The sequence below is a fragment of the Mustela putorius genome, unplaced genomic scaffold, assembly GCF_011764305.1.
Source record: "Mustela putorius furo isolate JIRA1106 unplaced genomic scaffold, ASM1176430v1.1 tig00000095_pilon_pilon_pilon, whole genome shotgun sequence".
Lineage (NCBI taxonomy): Eukaryota > Metazoa > Chordata > Mammalia > Carnivora > Mustelidae > Mustela > Mustela putorius.
In genome coordinates, this window is record NW_025421280.1 from 40,335,724 (window position 1) to 40,354,094 (window position 18,371).

The 18,371-nt window shown below is 66.5% G+C and overlaps 1 protein-coding gene across 1 annotated transcript; it reads right to left on the reverse strand.

Annotated features, from left to right (window-relative positions):
- Window positions 1–569: 569 nt before the first annotated feature.
- On the reverse strand, window positions 570–17,056 carry ONECUT3 (one cut homeobox 3). The gene is given in 3 exon segments (XM_045088921.1): window positions 570–859; window positions 15,873–16,608; window positions 16,610–17,056. Coding segments are annotated over 3 exon segments (1,473 nt in total).
- Between the last annotated feature and the right edge of the window lie 1,315 nt (window positions 17,057–18,371).

Consider the following 18,371-nt stretch of genomic DNA (forward strand, 5'->3'; position numbering starts at 1 on the left):
CGTGTCTCTCCCCGGGGTGCCGTCGAGGTGCCTACAGGTAGAGCGGACGGACGGCGGCCCCGCGCGTCCCCGGCGGCCCCGCGCCGGACGTTAAGGCAGGCGGCTCTTGGCACGAGGAGGCCTGGCGGCCCGGGGCGGCTCTGCCGGCGGGGCTGGTCGCGGTGCGGGCGGGCGCGGCGAGGACCCGCGCGACGCGGAGGCTTTGGCGACTTCGGGGCGGGCAGGGCCGGGGGAGGAGGGCTCCCGCCAAAGGGCTTGCGCTCCGAATTCCTTCTGTCAAATACCCGGTTTAGATTTCTCGTATGTGCTTCTTGACCCGCGTTCGGGGACGCCGCAGCGAGCCCTGGTTCTCTCCGGGGCCCTCCGGGCGTCCCGGACGCAGGGAGCTGGGGAGCCCCTTCGGCCACCCCCTCCCGTCTGGGGGGGTGGAGGGCTCCCTTTGGCCTGGGGGGGACGGGAGGCGGGGGAGGAGGGGCCCTTCTTGTGCACTGGGCTGGGGGGCGCGGGCTGCACCCCTCCGGCGGGGGCCCCCCGCGGGCCGGGCCGGGGCGGGGGGTGGTGGCGCGGGCTCAGGCCTTGGAGAAGGTGGCGGCGGCGGCGGGGCCCGCGGGGGCGGCGCCCGGCTCCTCGGCCCAGCGGTTCACGCAGCGGCGCCGCGCGTTCATGAAGAAGTTGCTGACGGTGTTGAGCTCCAGGCCGAGCTGCTGCGAGATGGTGAGCTGCATCTCCTTGGACGGCCGCTTGTTCTCCTTGAAAATGGCGACGAGCGTGCGGCGCTGCAGGTCGGTGAACACCAGGCGCTGCTTCTTGGGCTGCAGCGCGCGCTCCTGCCGCTGCTCCTGCTCCTTGCGCTTGCACGCTGCGCCGGCGGACGGGAGACAAAGACGGGGCGCGGCGTGAGCACTGCTCCACCGGCCGGCACCCCCGCGCCCGGCCCGCCCCCAGGGCCCCGGGCGCCCCGCGGGCGCGCCTCGCAGCCGCCTGGATGCTGCGGGATGCTGCGGGAAAGGACGCGCGAGTTCTGTGGCTCAAGGTAGACGGGGTGGGAGAGGCTGGGAACGACTGGGGCGTGTGAGTCACCCCCGGAACCAGCCCCCCTCCCCGGCGACGGGAGTACTGGTCCTTGCCTCCTTCCCGGGGGCTGTCGGGCAGGCCTGACCCACTTAGGGACCCCGTGTCTTGAGGCTGATGTGACTCTGAGACCCAGCTCCCCCCCACCTCCACACCCCCCCCCCAGGCTGAGGCCCTCACTTGCCCAAGGGACCCCCTGGAGCCGGCAGGATCTAAGACCGCGGCGGCAGGACCGACCCCCCCCCCCCACCTTGCACTGGGAGCGGGGAGAAGGCTTCAGGAGGCTGCCCCAATGCCCCCAGCTGGCGGTGGCTGGCAAAAGGGAGCTGGCGGCACCTCAGGGCACCCGGCAGGACCCCAGGCTGCTCCACGGGGCCCCAGCTCCAGAGTGGACCCCTGCCCTGGAGACAGTGGGGCCAGTGGGTGGGAAAAATGAGCTCCCCAGCCAGCACCGGCCACGCCCCTCCAGGGATCTCTCAGGGTCTCCGCTTCCCCGCCAGGTACTAGTCAGGGACTGCAGGAGGTAGAGAGCCCACGCTCCCGTGCCTCCCCACCCCAGCTCCTCCTCGGCCGCTAGTCTGTCACCCCTACAAGTCCACAAGTCGCTGGTGCTGTGAGCTACACCAGGAGAGCCCTGCCCCCAGCCCTGGTGACCCACTGGGACTACACACCAAACGGGCTTTTTTTTGGTTCCAGAAGAGTCTGAGCCAGATGGCGTGCCAGATCAATGTCCACACAGGTCTGCAGAAATAGATTAATGTTCCCTGTATTGTGGCTCATTTCTCAGGGACAAGGGGTTCTCCCGGGAGGAGAGGGCCGACACCCCACTTCACGCCCTGTCTCCCCCTGACCTGAAACACATGGCGCTTCAGGGCTTTCAGGTTTTATGATTAAATAAAGGTGATATTTGGAGATTACTGGACAGTTTAGAAAAGCCTCTAATGAGAGAGAGAGAGAGGGAAGAGGGGGCGAGACAGAAGGAGATAGAGAAAGAAGGAAGGGTGGGGAGGGGGAAAAGGGGAGGGAAAGAGGGAGGGGTGGGGAGGGGGAAGGGGGAGGGGAGGGAAGGGAGGGGGAGGGAGGGGGAGGGGGAGGGAGGGGGAGGGAGGGAGGGGGAGGGGAGGGACAGTGCGAGGACCCGTAGGAGGAAAAGCAGGCGGGGAAGCTGTAGCAGACTCTCCCGGAGCGGAGGAGGGCTGTACCCACGAAACAAGAACAGGATCCGGCACTGAGCGAGTATCCCCGGCAGCGGGGCAAGGCAGGTGCTGAGATGGGAGACGCGAGAAAGGGAACAACGGAGTGTGGACTGGCCGGGCCTGTCCTCCGATTCGAAAACTGGAGGAAGAGATTCCCAAGTAAATAATGAAAAAAAAAAAATCCATGTTTGAAGGACACGCGAGAGTCCCGCTTAAGAGCCAATGGCGTGCGGCTGAATGGGTGAACAAAGATATTCCCTGAGGCTCGTCCTTGTGAGATTTCTGAGACGTACAATAAAGAGAGGAAACTAAAAGTTCCCAGAGAGGAAAGCCAGACGTCCCGGGAGGGCCTAAGAGTCCTGGTGGCTTTGGCTTCTCAAAAACTAGGAGGCAGGGAAACAATGTCTTCGAAATTCTGAGGGAGATTCGGTTCAGCTGGAATCGTGTGCTCGCCGGGCGTCAAGCAGGAGGGCGGCCTGGAGACCGAGTCAGACTGATGAAAGTCTCCAAAAGTTGACTCCTGGGCACCCTTTCTCAGAAGACTCCTGGAGGATGTGTTTCAGCAAAACGAGGAGGTAAATTAAAAAAGGCAATTGTGACTTCAGGAGGTGTGATTTCCTTATAGGAAAAGGAGCGGATCCTCCAGGTGATGGGGAGGGCCGAGCCTCAAAGACCGGGATGGCCCCGGGGGTCTGCCCCACCCAGCACCAAGCCAAGGGGCAAGGGGACACGGCCTAACGTGTGGAAGGTCATGGTGAGTCTTTCTGTGTCTTGCTGGGGAGCGTGGGAAGAACCAGTAATCGGCGACTACTAACTCCTGGAAAAACAAAGAGTTGTACACGAAAGAAAGACGCCTCTGAGCACTCTGTGTGACTCGGAGGTGGGCAGCGTTCGCCAAAAGCATAATAATGTAAGCTGAATACGGGTTCAGCCAAAAGACTGTGTTCCTCTCGACACCGAGAAGCCCACGGAGGGAAGGGTGTGGTGGGGTGAGGTGGGCGTCCGGAAGGATGGCCAGGGGAGCGGGCAGGGAGCTGTGCTCCAGGGGGCCCTTCGTGTGCAGAAGAGGGGACAAGGACCTGAGCTCTATTTTGTCTGCGTTAAGAGACGCTGGAAGTTGGGGCACTTGGGTGGCTCAGTGGGCTGGGCCTCAGGTCCTGGTCCCAGGGTCCTGGCATCGAGCCCCGCATCGGGCTCTCTGGTCAGCGGGGAGCCTGCTTCTCCCTCTCTCTCTCTCTGCCTGCCTCTGCCTATCTCTCTGTCAAATAAATAAATAAATCTTAAAAAAAAAAAGAGAGAGAGAGACCCTGGAAGGGAGGGCCAGGAAGGGGCCTGATCTCCCATCTCTTTGGAACTTGGCCACCTTGGGGGGGGGCAGGGAAGGGGCGAGGTCCCCCATTCTTTCAAAGAGAAAGTGGAGTCTCCGGCATCAAGTCCAGGGCAGGAGTCAAGACTCAGGCCTAGGCTTTGAATTTCAGCAGAGGCCCTGCCTGCCCAGCAGCTGTCATCTTCGGCTAATGTGCACATCCCTTGTTCCTTCACTTTACTCCCCAATTCATCGCACGTCTGCAGTGGGGACCGAGATACCAGAGGGACGCCTGGCTGGCTCGGTGCACAGAGCAGGAACTCTCCACCTCGGGGTCCTGAGTTCAAGACCCACTGGGCGTAGAGCTTATGTAAGAAAAAAGAAAAGAAAGCAAGCTCACAAGAGCCTTGCGTGTCTCTTGTCGACCCAGTAGGCAGGTGTTGTCCTAGTTCACTCAGAGAGGGTAAGGCCCTTGCCCAAGTCCAGCCGGGGCCAGTGCAAGAGCCACAGCGATGGGCCGGAATGGGAGGGCGTGAAGACCAGGTTCCCCTCTCTCCCACTGCTTCCGCTTCTCCAATCAAGAGCCTAATGGGGGCCCCAGAGGCAGGGGCTGGGGGAGGGGCCGGGCCAAGCAGAGTCATGAAAAAACTTGGTGTTTTGTCGATCACAGCAAAAAGAGGCTCCCCCCACCCCCATGCCCGTGTTCAATCTAATTACAGCTCCTCACAGCCCGAATCGATCTGGGCCCCGTCAGAGCTGTTTACCGGAGGAGCTTTTGTCCTGGTTTCCATCCCCCACAGCCCCCCGGAGCCCAGCCTGGAGGCCCAGGGGTGTGAGTGCCAGTCGGAGGGGGGCGGCCCCAACCCTCCCCCATCAGCATGGCCACCTTCCCCTCAAGAGCATCCTGGCTGGTGCCCAAGCGCACTCCCACGGGCCCAGCGCGGCGGTCTTTGTGTCCCCTGGGCCCCTTTACAGAACTGACAGCCCAGGCTGGCAGACAGGGACTGACCCAGAGCGGGGCTGGAAGAGCGCCTCGCGGGGAAGCCTGCACTCACCCACAGTGCCAGCCACCAGCCTCCTACTGCGATGCCGCCGTGGCCACCTCTTCCAGGAAGACCTCCACTGGGGACTGCCCCTGTGGCTTCCCCCTCCCTCCCCCGCTCCGCCATCCCTTCCCCGCGCCCCCTTCTACCGGCAGGGCCTCCTCCATCAGTATTGCTTCTGCCCACACCGCCCCCGCCCCCGCCTGGGCCCCCCTCGCCACACCCCCACCACCTCCGTCCCCCCTCCCCTGCCACCACCTCCATATCGCCTCTCCCTATGGCCTCCCCCATCCGTCCCGCCTCCTGTTGGCCTCGCCCGCACCCAGCACCTCCTCCAGTAACCGGGTCCACACCGCGGGGCCTGCCGCAGGGCCACCACCTATGTGCCCAGCTCAGGAGGACTCAACCCTGTGTCCCTCACCAGGGGCTCCCAGCCTGTGGTTGGGGGGCGGGGAGTGGCCCCAGACACAGACCCTCGCCACCCACCAGGGTTGCCACGGCCCCTGGGGGAGCTACCAGACAAGCTTGGGGGACCAGGGGCAAGTCAGTGCCCCCCAACAGGTCCTCCGGCCTGGGACGCTGCTTCCTTTCTTTTCTTTATGTTGATGGAGCACCGCAGTGACCCCTCCGTCCAGGGGCCCCGCGGACTGTGGGTCTGGGTTCGCCCTCTAGGCCTCCAGGGACTAAAACCCACTGACTCTGGGAAGCCTGGGGGACTCCGTGGGTGAGGAGTCTGCCGTTGGCTGGGTCATGATCGGGGTGTTGGGATGCACCCAGCAGGGAGTCTGCTGCTCCCTCTCACTCTGCCTGCCCCTCCCCTGCTTGTGCTCCCACAAATAAGTAAATAGAATCTAAAAACAAAAAAAACAACACCCCACTGATTCTGAGATGTTCTGATCCTAGAACAACTAGCGCCCCACACTCCTACCGCTCTAGCTCTTTCTGGAGTCCGGGGATGAAGAGGGTCTGGGGTGCGGCTGGGTCCTGGGGGGGTTCTCAGAGGCCCTGGGATAAGATCCCAGGTGCTCCAGAGGAGACCCGGGTCCCCCCCTCCCGGGGCCAAGCCCCTGATGGGCACCGGCAAGGGAGCCACGAAGGGCCCCGGCCAGCTGGCCACCCCGGCCCTGGGCAGGGGTCCAGGCAGGAGGGCGGAGGTGCACTGGGGGGGCCTCAGGCTCCAGATGGAAACCTTCGCATGGCCTGGGCCTTCCCAGCTACGGGAAGGGATTGAGCCAGAAAAGTCTTGAATGTCATGGTGGGGCTGAGATGAGGTGTTGAGACCCATGGAGGGTCACAGGGCCATGAGGTCCCCACCCCCACCTCAGGTCTGGCCTCAGGCCTCTGCATCTCTCCCAGAATCTTCCCAGAGAGGCACAGATGGAGACCCTGCCCCAGCCCGAGAAGTCCGACCCACCTCTCAAGGTCCCCGCAGCGGTCACCCCAGAGGAGCCTGGCTCGCTGCTCCCCGGGAGCCCCCAGTCCTGACCTCCTGGGCTCAAGCCTGAGCCTGAGTCCCCTCTGCTGCCCAGCGCGGGGTGGGCCCCAGGAGACAGCTGGCTGGCAGCGTTTCTCCGTTTGTCCAGTGACTGGCACGTCTCCCCGCCCTCCTGGGAGGGGGTGGGAGCAGGGAGGGGGTTCAGCCCAGACTCGCCCAGGGAGACACAGCCAGCCACTGGCCCGTGGGTGGGCCGCTCAGGGGAGCGGACCCCCGAGCACCCCCAGCAGGGGGTCAGGGAGTCCACCTGATGTCAGGGAGGGAGCAGCCGGGGCCTCCAGGCCACTCACCTCCGCGGATGAAGAGGATCAGGTCCCTGGGAGGGAGCCGGTTGCACCTGTTCCCCCAAGGTCACCTAATGGCCTCCTCCCTCCCCCACTCCCATCTCCCTCTCCTCCCCCTCCCCCCCCCCCCCTCCCATCCTGGCTCCCAGAGGTACACTGTCTGGGCCACAGAACCAGGCAGGAGCAGGTGCCTGGGGGCGGGGCAGTGCCGCTCCAGTGGGCTGCCCACGCGGGCATCTTCCTGTCCCCCTCATCCTGTGGGGTGTCCACGTGGGGCCACCACAAACACCTGGCGGGGTGGAGGGTGATGTGTGATTGAGGCAAGCAACTGGGACATCCTGTGCCACCCCAGCGAGAGCCATCGGTGCACGTGAAGGGCTGGGCTGTGCGCAGTGGCGCGGGTGTCTGGAGGGGTGAGGAGGGGAGAGCCCTGAGGGTGTGTGGGAAGGCCCGGGGGCCCGGCAGACTTCTGCATGTCCAGGAGGCGCAGGAAAACCTGGCGGTGTGATGTGAAGAGGCTGGTGGCAGCAGAGATGTGCCCGGCCCCCTCCTGGCTCACTGTGTCTGAGCGGGGCCTGTGGCCCGGGGACCATGCGGACCCTCCGGCTCCTGGCTGCCTGCCCCGTCCGTGCGGACACAGGGTCTTGGCTTGGGGTCTTGCACGCACACTGTGCACACTGGTTTCGTGCTTTATCGGGTGAGCACGGGGACCCCGTGACCCCGAGGTCCCTGTCTGTGGGCAGGAGGGAGCCCCGGGGCAGGGGGTTGGAGCATCGAGTTGCCTTCCAGAGGAGCACCCAGGTGGGACCCTGGGCCCCCGTCCCTTCCTCCAGGCCTGCTTCATGCTTTTGTCAAGCAGCTGCTGTGTGCCAGGGGCTGCTGGGGACAGCTGGGGGCAGGGCGACCTCACTTGCCAGCCGAGCTCTGGTGTCTGAGAGGGGTCACTAATGATCCCAGGGACGAGGGAAAGCCGGGGCTGACCCGGCTTGGAGCAGGGAGCGGTGGAGGTGGAGGTGGAGGTGTGCGGTGGCTGGGGGGGGGGCTGGGAGGGGCAGCCGGGAGCCCATGTGGGACGCTCCAGCAGGGGACAGAGCTAGGAGTGCAGGGTGGGCCTGGCTATCTAGCCCAGGTCTTGGACGGGGCGGGGGAGGGTGTCTAGTGATGCCCGGAGGGCAAGAGGAATGAGCCAGAGCGGCTCAGGGCTGGGTTTGACATGGAGGGACAGGAGCTGGGCCGCAGCAGCAGAATTCAGCCATGGGGGCACCTGTCCCTCTGTGTCCCTCCATCTGTGCCATGCCCAGGGCAACACCTCGGCCCCTCTGCTTGCCCTCTCCCCTGCACCCCTGCACCTGGGCTCAGGATGGGGGGTGTGGGCGGCGCTGGAGCTGGAGCCGCTGCCCCTCCCCTTTGGGCCACCTCCTGTGCTCAACTTAGGCTTTGAGGAGCAGACAATTCAATACGGAGCCTGGTCTCCGGCTGGGATGATGACTGGTTTCCTTGGCGACACGTCCTGCCCCAGCCACCAGCTGCCCAGGCCCAGATGTGGGGAGCCCTGATGCCCCCACCCTGATGGCTTGTCCCCACTGGCCTGAGCTGCCCTGAAGCCTGCCCTATGGCCTCCGCAGCCCAGAGATGGTGGGTGACTTGCCCAAGGTCACACAGCTAGTCCCTAAGGGGACCTGGAGTCGCTACATGGACCCTCTTTATCTATACCCTGTACCCCTGGGGGAGCCCAAAGGGGTCCCCATGGTGGGCGCGGAGTCATCTCCAAGGAGACAGGTGCACAGACAGACCCCTGCCCCCAGGCGAGGACCCTCAGGCCTCAGCCTCCTCATGTGCCCTCGGCCGGCCGCTCTCCGTCCCCATCCCCTGCCCTGCCTGCCCCCCCACCTCTCCCCCAGCCAGTGGCCGGCCTTCCCCCCCCCTCCACTGCTCCCCAGATGGGATCTTAATGGCCACGTTTTCAAATTAGTTCTGAGCCTTTCAAAGACTTAGCGGAAAATGAACGTTTCCGCAGGAACCCCTCCGGGACTCCATTTGGGGGCTGCAGTGCCTGAGGGTAGGGGACTGGGGTGTCGTCGGGGTGGCTCCCACTCGGACTGTGGGCCGTGGAGACCCCCCCATTCGGACACCCTCGCACGGGGAAGCGGAGCCGGTGCACGGACACACCCATCCCCAACCTGCACACAGCGTTTCTTTTTAAAAACCTATTAAGAAGCCACCGCGGCCAGGGGCTGGAAATGGATTTGAAAAAGATGACCGGAAAGGAACCGTGATAAGAAAAGAACAGAGAGGCCAACCCAGAAAGGGGGGCGTGACCCAGCACCTCAGTGATGAGGAAAAACCAATCAACAGATCAACTCACAGAACTCGGGTATTCCCGGGCAGGTGGTCAGGGGCTGGCCCGGAACCGTCTGGAACAGCCTGACTGTCCTCTGGCTAGGAGACGGCCGGGGTAAGAGGGAAACGGCCCACAAGAACAGGACGTAGCCAGCACAAATGACCCTGGAGGCACTCTCTTTCCTGATGTGGAATGTTCTGGGTGAGAAGGAAGCAAAACAGAACAGGCTTCCCGAGACGTTGTTTTTACAAAGAGGAGAAGGAAAGCAGAAGGAACGGTGACTCTAGCTGCCCAGTTAAGTTGCGGCGGCTCCGGCTCGTAGGACAGGAGCCGGGCGGCAGGAAGGAGGGTCCTGGAGGCCGGGGTCTTGCTCCCCTTAAATCTGGAAGGAGGCGAATGTGTCCAGCACTGGGGGTGATAACGCAGCCTTGTCTACGGAGGCAGCGGCTTGGCCTGGGCGCCCCTGCTGCTGGGGGCCTGTTTCTCTCTCCAGTCCCTGCGCTCCCACTAGGCTGGGGCTTCTAGTCTCCATCTGGGGAAGGGACCCGCGCGGGGAGAGGGGGAAGCGTTGGTCGCAGGCCTCCGACGCCGCCACCACCCCAGGCTCACGCGAAGCACCCCCGCCGCAGTCCCGGGGAGCCCGCGCTTGGTGTCCGCGCTCCCAGCGCTGCGCCCACGAGGCGCGGAGCGCACACCCCGGCGCTCCCCCGCCGCCCCCGCGCGTGTGCCCTACAGGGGCCTGCGGTCTCCGCACGTCCAGCCAGGCTGCGGACGGCGAGCGCACTGCTGCCTCCTCTCGGGTTTAGGGGATCCGCACGCCCGCGGAGGACACAGGCGCGGAGTGCGGCACATCTCCGTGGCCGGTCTCCACGGCAATGCCCGGCGGCGCTCGCCTTTTGGGAGAAACCGAGGCCCTGACGCTTCCCGAGCTCGCGGGCGGATGCGCCTGGCGTTCGGAGAAGCGCGGTTCGGGCTCCCCAGTCACCGTGGTTGGGTGCGACCCTTTCTCCACCGCAAGCACCGGGGAGTGGAGTCGGACAGTAACTAGAGGCGCGCGAGACAGGTGTTCCGGCGGGCCCAGCTGGGGGCGCAGGGATGACCCAGTCGCCTGCCCGGGTCTGGGGGAGAGGGGGGGCCCGGCCCCCAACACGCCAGATCCAGATCCGAGCACAACGGATGGGCTTCCTGAGCCAGAGCCTGCGCCCGCGTGTCCGAGAGCGAACGCGGGTGCGTCTGCGGGTGCAGCCGCAGGGAAACGCCACCGCCCCGGGCGCACCTGGCTTTGCTCCCCTGCAGGTCCGGGCGCACCTGGCTTTGCTCCCCTGCAGGTCCCTTCCTCGGTCACCCGTCATGGACCCATCTCCTTGTCCCTGTTTCCATCTGCTGCGAATCTGTGACTTGTTGGGTCTAAGCCTCCCCACATCTGCCTGCCGGGGACAAGTCTACGGGCAGGGCGGTTTCCTAAACCCACCCACACCTACGCCTACTTAGCAGAGGGGAAACTGAGGCCGCAGCTGCCGCACACTGCCCAGGGTCCCACGGCAGCCCCTGGCTCCAGGCCTAGCCTCTCCCCTCCCCCGCTAGCACTGCCTTCCTTATTGATCAAGGGCCCTATTTAATTAAAAACTGGATTCAAACCAGCTTGAGCTCCCCTGGTTAAGCTGAGCTTGCTGCTACACACAAAGGCGCAGGCCAGCCGCAGGGGCGCATAGCTCCTCTTAGTCGCTCTGGGCTTCCCCACCTCCCATCCTCTGTGCTCAGGGGTCCACCAGCCAGGACCTAGGGCATCTGGAGCTGTGGGCAGGAAGCTTCCTCTGCCTCTTAGGATCTAGGGAGGCTACGCGGTGGCAGGATGCTAAGCACGGGTGTGACGAGCTCCAAAGTGACCGTAAGAGCCCTCCGCCCGCCCTCCGGCTTTGAAGGAGAGGGCACGGGGTGGGAGTGGAGCCTGGAGGAGGAGGAGGAGGGGGAGGAGGAGGGGGAGAGGGAAGCAGCACCAGAGGTCACTCACTAGCGTGGTGACGGCTGCCAGAAGCAGCCGGAACAGGAGAGAAGTTAGGGAGCAGAGCGCCGCCCAGTTCTGGGGTGTTAGGCTAAGGGGACTTGGGAATCAAAGAAAACCAGCATCGGCCCCTCACTGTGCGCACCTGTCCAGGTGCTTACCTGTGCTGGGGGGGCGGGTGACTGTCCCTGTCTTGCAGACACAGACGGGAAGGGGCTGCTGGGTGTGGGGCTCAGGGAGGGCTGGAAATCCAATGCTGAGCCCAGGCTGACCCTGAGGGCAGCTTCAGTGAGGAGGTGGTTGTCCAGGGAAAGCAGGGGCAGGGATGCTGGTGGCCCTGAGTCAGATGCCTGAAGCCGGGACCTGGTCCCCACACCCGCTCCCTGGGGGGGCTCACGTGGGCCCAGGATCCTGTAACCCTCCGAGGAGCCCCAGGGGAGACAAGCAGGCCTTGCCAGCCAGCCCCCACAGTCCACCTGCCTGAGGGTCCAAGCTGCTTATAAACTGGAACTAGCCATGACCTTGAGACATCTTCCTGTCCTTGGCCTCAGTCCCCTGAGGCCTCTTCCAGCCTTTGTCCCTGCTGGACCACTCGCCTGGACGGTCCCCCGTTTGCCGGAGGTGGGAACCCCTCCAGACTCAGCCTATGGGGCCTGCATCCCCCTCCCCTGGGGCACGCTGTTTCTCACTGGGGAAACTGAGTCTGTTCTCTCTCCCGCTGGAACTGGCTCTGTCTCACACTGTGGGGGCTTTGGGAACTGCTCTCCGTTGTCTTGGTCTCAGCTTGCTGGTCTGTAAAGTGGGCACAATAATCACATCTAGCTTCAGTGGTCGTTCCAGATGATTCCATCTCTCATTCCTGGTGGCTGAGCCAAGGAAGGGGGGGCTTCGGGCACCCCAGCCAGCCCGGTCCCCATCTCAGAGCCTGCCCCTCCCCATCTCCCTGTCTGCACGGGCGCAGCACAGAATCCCTGAACCTGGGCAGGGTCCTGGGGTTGTCCCAGCCCGGTTTTGCAGTTTGGAGGGAGGGCCCGGTTTGGGAGTGGGGGGACCCAGGGTCACTCTGAGTGTCTGCAGAGCTCACAGGGCTGGGACACACACAATCCCAGACCTGGTCCACCTCACCCCATGCGTCGCTGTGGGGCCACCGGACCCCCTGTCCACTCTCCAGGCATCTCTCAGATCCCGGCTGCCCTGGGGGACCCCCTGAAGATGAGGAGAGGTGCGTGGGGGGTGGTGGTTAAGCGAGGTGGCCTCAGGGTGCAGGGTCTGGGACTGTGCCCTGAAGGAAGTAGGTGACCAGAAGACCTCCATAGGCACCTACTAGGGGGCATCTAACTGGGTCCATTTCTCAGATGAGAAAAGTGAGACTCAGACCCTCACTTCCCACCCCACCAGTGAGTGAGGGAGCCTCGGTGAGGCCCATGTGGTCAAGTCCCCTGGTGGGACGTCCTGGGGGGATCTGTAAGGTGCGAGGGCCCCCTGCCGCTCCAAGTGAGGTTTTTACGGAGTTCAGGGGCCCCTGGGCGGGCCTTAGGGAAGCTGCACACCGAGCCCTCCCAGGGGGCTGGGTTGACCCTGTGGGCTGGGCCCCTTCACGCTCAGACACAGCCGCTGCCCCTGCCCCCTGGGATGGTGACTGCAGAGTGAGGAAGCGGCCAGAGGCAGGCAGTGCCGGCCTGACCCTGGGTGAGGGGCTGGTTTGCCTTTCCTGCTCCTTCCTGTCCCTTCCAGAGCCCCCAGCCCGGCCTGCAGTATCTTGAACCCGGAGATAGTTCCCTCCGTGCCTCAGTTTCCATGACTCCCCAGCGAGACGAGGAGGAGGAAGACAACTGCCTCCACCTGGTATTAATTTTATATATATTTTCTGATCAGTTACAAAAAATACTTTTCCTCCAGAGTTGCAATTTAAACAATATTTGAAGACGGCCAAAGCGATCGACCAGCGGCAGTGATGAATTAGAGACGGTAATTCGAATTCATCGACCGCCCCGCCCCAGCCGAGTCCCCCCTCCGCTCCCCCAGCCCCTCTCCCACAATTCCTGCTTGAGCTCGAGCCAGAGAGGCTTCCGGGAGGAGGCGGCTGGCAAACCTTACACTCCCGGGACCCTGGAGTGGGGTGGGAAGCGGAGGCCCCCAGTGGTGGGGGGGGGCAGGGCCGCAGGACGGGCCCGATTAGCAGGTCCCAGAATCTCAGAATGTTAGACCCGGAACCCGGCTCCTGCCGCCTCCCCAACCGTTTACAGATGGGTAAACTGAGGCACGGAGACCAGGCAGGCACAGGGCCGTGGGGTGGACCCTGAGGTCTGCCCAGCCAGATTCCTCAGGTGCTTCACAGGAAATAAAGCCGCCCCTTGCCCCTGAGCCCCGGACTAGGGAAGGAGAGAGGCGGGGGTGGGGGGGGACCCAGGCTGGGGGACCCCACTCCGCGGCCCGGAGGTGGCCCGGCTCTTCCCTCCGGCGCCCGCCCTTCTCTGTCGCCGTGTCTCTCCCCGTCCGTCTTTGTCTTTCTCCGTTCCTGCTGCGGCTTCTCTTTCTGTCCCCAGCTTTGTTTCTGTGTTTCTCTGCCTCCAGTTTGGTCCTTTGCCTTTCTCTGTTTGTGTCGCTCTCTCCCGCCCTGCGGACCCCTGCTTCTCCCAGTCCGTCTCTCTGTCTGTGTCCTTCTGTCTCCGGGCCCCAGCGCGCGCGCTCAGCCCCGTGGCCGGTCCCGGAGCAGGGAGCGGGCAGGCCGGCGGCGGGCGAGGGCTGGGCCAGGGCCAGGGCTCAGCAGCCGCGGAGGGTGAGCAAGGAGCCCTGCCGCGGGCGTGGGGGGGGGGCACGACGGGGGTCGGGGAGCCTGGGGGCGCGCCAGGCCACGGTGTGGGGCACAGCATTGGGGAGGGGGGATGGATGCGCCCCGCCCCCCCCCCCCCCCCCCCCCCCCCCCCCCCCCCCCCCCCCCCCCCCCCACCCCCCCCCCCCCCCCCCCCCCCCCCCCCCCGCGTAAGCACTACGATTTGCCGCCACTTAACTGCTTTTCATTTGCGCAGCGACCGGAACTAAAGGCCTCCGCGCTGCCTGGCGCCTAATTACCGCTCCCCTGCCGCCGCCCGCCGCCCCTGCCTCCCAGGCCCAGCCCCATGGTGCAGCCGTGGCCCGGAGCGCCGGCGAGTTGCGGGGGGCACGCAGGGCCCGGGGCGCGGAGCAGGTGCGTCAGAAGGGACGCCCCAAGTGCGTCCGTGCCCGCTGGCACCACTCAGCCCGCCGCGGCCCCCCGCTCGGGACTCCCCGCCTGCCGTCTGTCCTTCTGGAGCCCCGGAAGGTGCGGCTGAGCGCGTGAATGGGCCGTGAAGTTACTGAAGGGGAGGGCGGTGAGAAAAATGGAAAGTGGCCTGTGTTCTCTGCGGGGCGCCCAAGTCAGACACCCTGCCCCCTTCGGTACCTACACTGGGGACTAGGCAGAAGGTGGCTGCAGTGGTCTCGAAGAGTGCCACTTAGCGCACCAACCTTCCAGCTCTGGCCGTGGCCAGAGTACAGGGGTGTGTGTTCCGGTCCCTGATGTCACCTGTGTTGCCCACAGCAGGCTGTGGCCGCGTGTGCTGCTGTGACTGAGAGACCCCTGGGAGCACACCCAGGTCCTGAGACTGGGGGGGAGGGGCAGGACAGAACAGGTTTTGCCCTCACACAAGCCCTGTCTAGGTTCCTCACGCCATTTCTAGCTTGTCACCCTGGGTCAGCTGCCACATAGGAGGGAGAAGCTTATAGGAGGCTCCGCTGGTCACCCCAACGGCACACGGGGGAAACTGAGGCTGTGTGTGAGCGCAGGCTCCCCCCTGGTTGTCCGGTATGCGTGGGGGAGGGGAGGAAACGGCACAGACCCGTCTGCCTCCCTCGCGGGTCCTCTTCCCCGCGCCACCCGCTCCCTGGGTGGACTCCAGGCTCCGATCCGTCCCTGCCTCCCCGCTCGCTGGGGGGGGGGGCGCGGCGCCCGGTTTGAGAGGCAGCACTCCAGCTCCTCTTGCCCCTGTGCGCACAGAAGCGATCGATCCGGCCACCGAGCCGGCTATTGTCCCCATGGCTGGGGCAGCCGCAGCCCCCTCCCCCAGCGGCCAGGGAGAGACACCCCCCTCCAGGTCAGGCCCATTGTGGGGACGGCGGCAGGGGCTCTCCTGCACCCCACAGGCACCCGGGAGAGGGGGGCCTGGCCAGGCGGCCTCGCTGAGGGCAGGTGTGGACCCAGCTGTTGTCAGCTGGGAGGGGGGAGGGAGCGCGGTCCCCAGGGGGCCAGGGGCTGAGAGCCAGCCGGAGAGAGACGGACAGAGCACCGGAGAGTAGAAGAAAGGACGAGGAGCAGGAGCAGAACCAGAGCGAGGGAATGACAGACAGACAGTGGCCTGTCCCGACAGACAGGCAGAAATGAGGGAGACACAAAACGGAAAAGCCAGGCAGGAGGGCGCGCTCCCGAGCCAGAAGCAACCGCGCGCGCAGGGCAGCCGGCCCGGGTGTGAAGGCCTCCAGGCCGCGGGGGCGAGGGTCCCCGGGGCCGCCCCTCCCCCGCCCGTTCTCGGGTGACCTTTGCCAGCGGCCGGAGCGGGGGAGGGGGCTATCGATCGCTGAGGCCGAGCTACAAAGAAGCGCGCGCTGGGGCCGAGGGCTGAGCGCGGGCCCGGCCCTGGCCGCCTCGGCCCGCGCCCGGTGCGCGGTCCGGGCTCTCTGCGGGGAGCTGGGAGCGCAGCCCGGGGCTCCTCGGGAGGAGGGGAGTGGCTCCCGGAGGGGACAGCAGCGGCGCGTCTGGGGCACAGCACCCCCGCGCCACACACACAATGAGCGACCTTGCAGGCTGCTTCGGGGATCCTCCCCGCAGTGTAAAAGGAACCAGGGACCCGTCCCCGATCCCGAAGGGGTCGGGCGGGCTGTTGGTGGTGGTCGGGGGGGGGGGGGGAGGCGGCACGATCCTTTTCTCCCTTTTGGTGACAGTACTAACGGGGCCGGGGCACAGATCACGCTCCAGCCTCCCGCCAGGGAGTCCTGAGCCAGCGGCCGGGCGCGCGGCCCCGGCCTGAGAAGGGGCTGGGGTTCCCCGCGGCCACTCGGCTGGGCGCCGGGGAGCCCTGAGCTGGAGCCCGAGGCTCGCCGCTGCGCGCCGCGCTCCTACCTGCGAGGCGCAGCGCCGACATGCGCTGGAACTCGGGCTCCTGCAGCCACTTCCACATCCTGCGGAAGGTCTCCCGGCCAGACTTGAGCTTGCTCCAGGGCTTGGGGTTGCGCAGGAGGTCGGAGAGCGTGCCCTGGGAGCGGCACAGGATGCGCTGCGCGAAGATGGCCTGCGGGATACTGTAGCGCTTCAGCTCGGCAGTGATGCGCTGCGCCACCTCCTTGGTGTTGATCTCCTCCGCCGCGGCGCCCGCCCCGGGGCCGCCGCCTCCCGCGCCCGGGCCGCCGCCGCCCGCGTGGGACCCGTGTGCCCCGGCGGCCGCCAGCCCGCCCAGCGGCGCCAGCAGCCCCGCGGTGCCCCCGCCGCCCGCGCCCCCGCCGCCGCCGCCGCCGCCGCCTCCGGGCAGCCCGCGAGCCAGCGCGTCCTCGGCGCGCCCCAGCAGCGCGGCGTGCGGTTCGAAGGCGGCGGGCGGCAGCAGCTTGTCCCCGGCCAGGTGGCCCGGCGCGCCGTAGGCAGCCAGCGGCGGCGGCGGCGGCGGCGGGGGCTGCGGGGCGCCGTGCAGGGCGGGCGGCAGCGCGTTGGGCAGAGGCGACAGCGGTGACCCCATGGCGGGCAGCTCCTTGCCGTAGGGCCCGTAGAGGTGGCCCACGGAGGCGAGCGCCGCGCGCTCGTCGCGCATGAGGGTGAAGCTGCCGCTCACGCTGGCCGCCAGGCGCTGCGGCGGGGGGGCGGGGGGGCGGCGCAGCCGCCGGGTGCGGGTGGGCGTGGGGGTGGCCGCCGTGCGCCCCGGCCACCGCCGCGGCCGCCGCGTGCTGGTGGAACTTGTCAGCCACGGCCGCGAGAGGCGGCAGGTGCTGCAGGGGCGTGAGCGTCGTGTAGGTGCCGCCCAGGCCGGGCGCCTCGCAGGCCATGCCCATGGCCGGGTGGAGCGGACCCGCCAGCTCCCCGCGGAAGTCAGCGCCGCCGCTCGCGCCGCCCGTGGCGCCCGCGCCCCCGGCGCCCCCGCCGCCGCCGCCGCCGTCCAGGAGGCTCGCCATGCCCGCCACCAGGCCCGGGCGCCCGGGCGCCACCAGGCCGCGGTGCTGCGCCGCCGCCGAGCGCGCGTGGCCCGGGCTCAGCAGCTCGCCCGCCTGCGCGTGGGCCACGCCGTGCAGGCCCCCCAGGCTCTCCAGGCTCAGCTCCATGCTCGGCCGCTCGCCTGCCGCGCGCGCTCCTCGGCGCCGGCCCGGCGCGCTCAAGGCCGCCGCATGGCCCCCGCCCGCTCCCCGGTGGCTGCGCGCGAGGCTGCCCGGCTGCGCGGCGCACCGCCCGGCCCGGCTGCGAGCGCGGCCACCAGGATGTGGCGGGGGAGCGGCCGCCGGCGCCCGGGCCCGGGTCTGACGTCAGCACCCCCGCCCACCCGCTCCCCTGGCCGCCGCCTCCCGCCGCCTCGCTCTCCGCCCGCTCCGGCCCCCTCGAGCGCCCGGCTGGCCGGAGTGGGCCGGAATCGGGCTTCTGGGGCTCCCCTGCCTCTGCGCCTGCCCGTGCCTCCCCAGGGCCAGCCGTGCACCGGGCACAGCAGGCGGGGTTCCTAGGGCAGACTCCCCCGAGGTGGGCTGGGGCCCTCATCTCTGCCTCTCTTTTTCTGTGTCTCTCCCCAGAGGGTCAGGAAGGTTACTTTCCTGCCTGACGCCCCCCAGTCCGTCTCCAGGGAGCCCGTAGGAATGTGGCAGGGTGAGGGCCCAGGGTCCACCTGTAACCCCCCCCAGCACACTGACCCCCGAAGGCAGGGCCCCTGCAGGCTCAGCTCCCCTGTCCGAACACTCTCCGGGAGCCACAGGCCCCTTCCCACCTCTCTGGGGGGTCTGGGGCTGGAAAGCGGGGTCCTGGGGCTGGGTCCCCCCTGTTTGCATGTCCGGATCTGCGTCCAGATGTGGGCTCCTGGCCCTCAGTTTGCCCAGCTGCACACTGGAGCACCTGTCCTCAGGGGGCCAGAGACACCTCCCGCTTCCAAGTTCTTCTAGTTTCCTCCATCCCCAGTGTGGCAGCAGCTCAGGGGGTGACCCTTAAAGGGTCCGCGTCCTCTTCCAGAGCCCGTGGACAGAGGATGTGTCCTCTCCAGTTCTTAAGAAGCCCCAGCTTCCAACGCCAGGTTTTCTCTTGTGGTTGGGGGGCGAAGGCGCTCCTTTTCCTCACCCCCTGGAGACACTTGAGACCCAGGGACCCCTGGGAACCAGGGGGAACAGGGAGCCTCCCACACTCAGAGAGAAGTCCCCTTCCATGGTCCCTCTGCTGGGCTAAGATGCATCCCTGTGACCAGGCCAGACCCCAAAGGGCACCCCTGTCTCGAGGCCAGAGTGGGGGACGGAATCCCGAATCAACCCCCCCTTCCTCCTTCCCCAGATCATCTGCCACACAAGGTAACCTCCTGGTTACCTTGGGGGGGGACTAGTGAGGCCTCTGCTGAGCACCTCCCACTCCCATTTTGGTGGGAAGGATGTGGGCTGTAAGCTTCCAGGG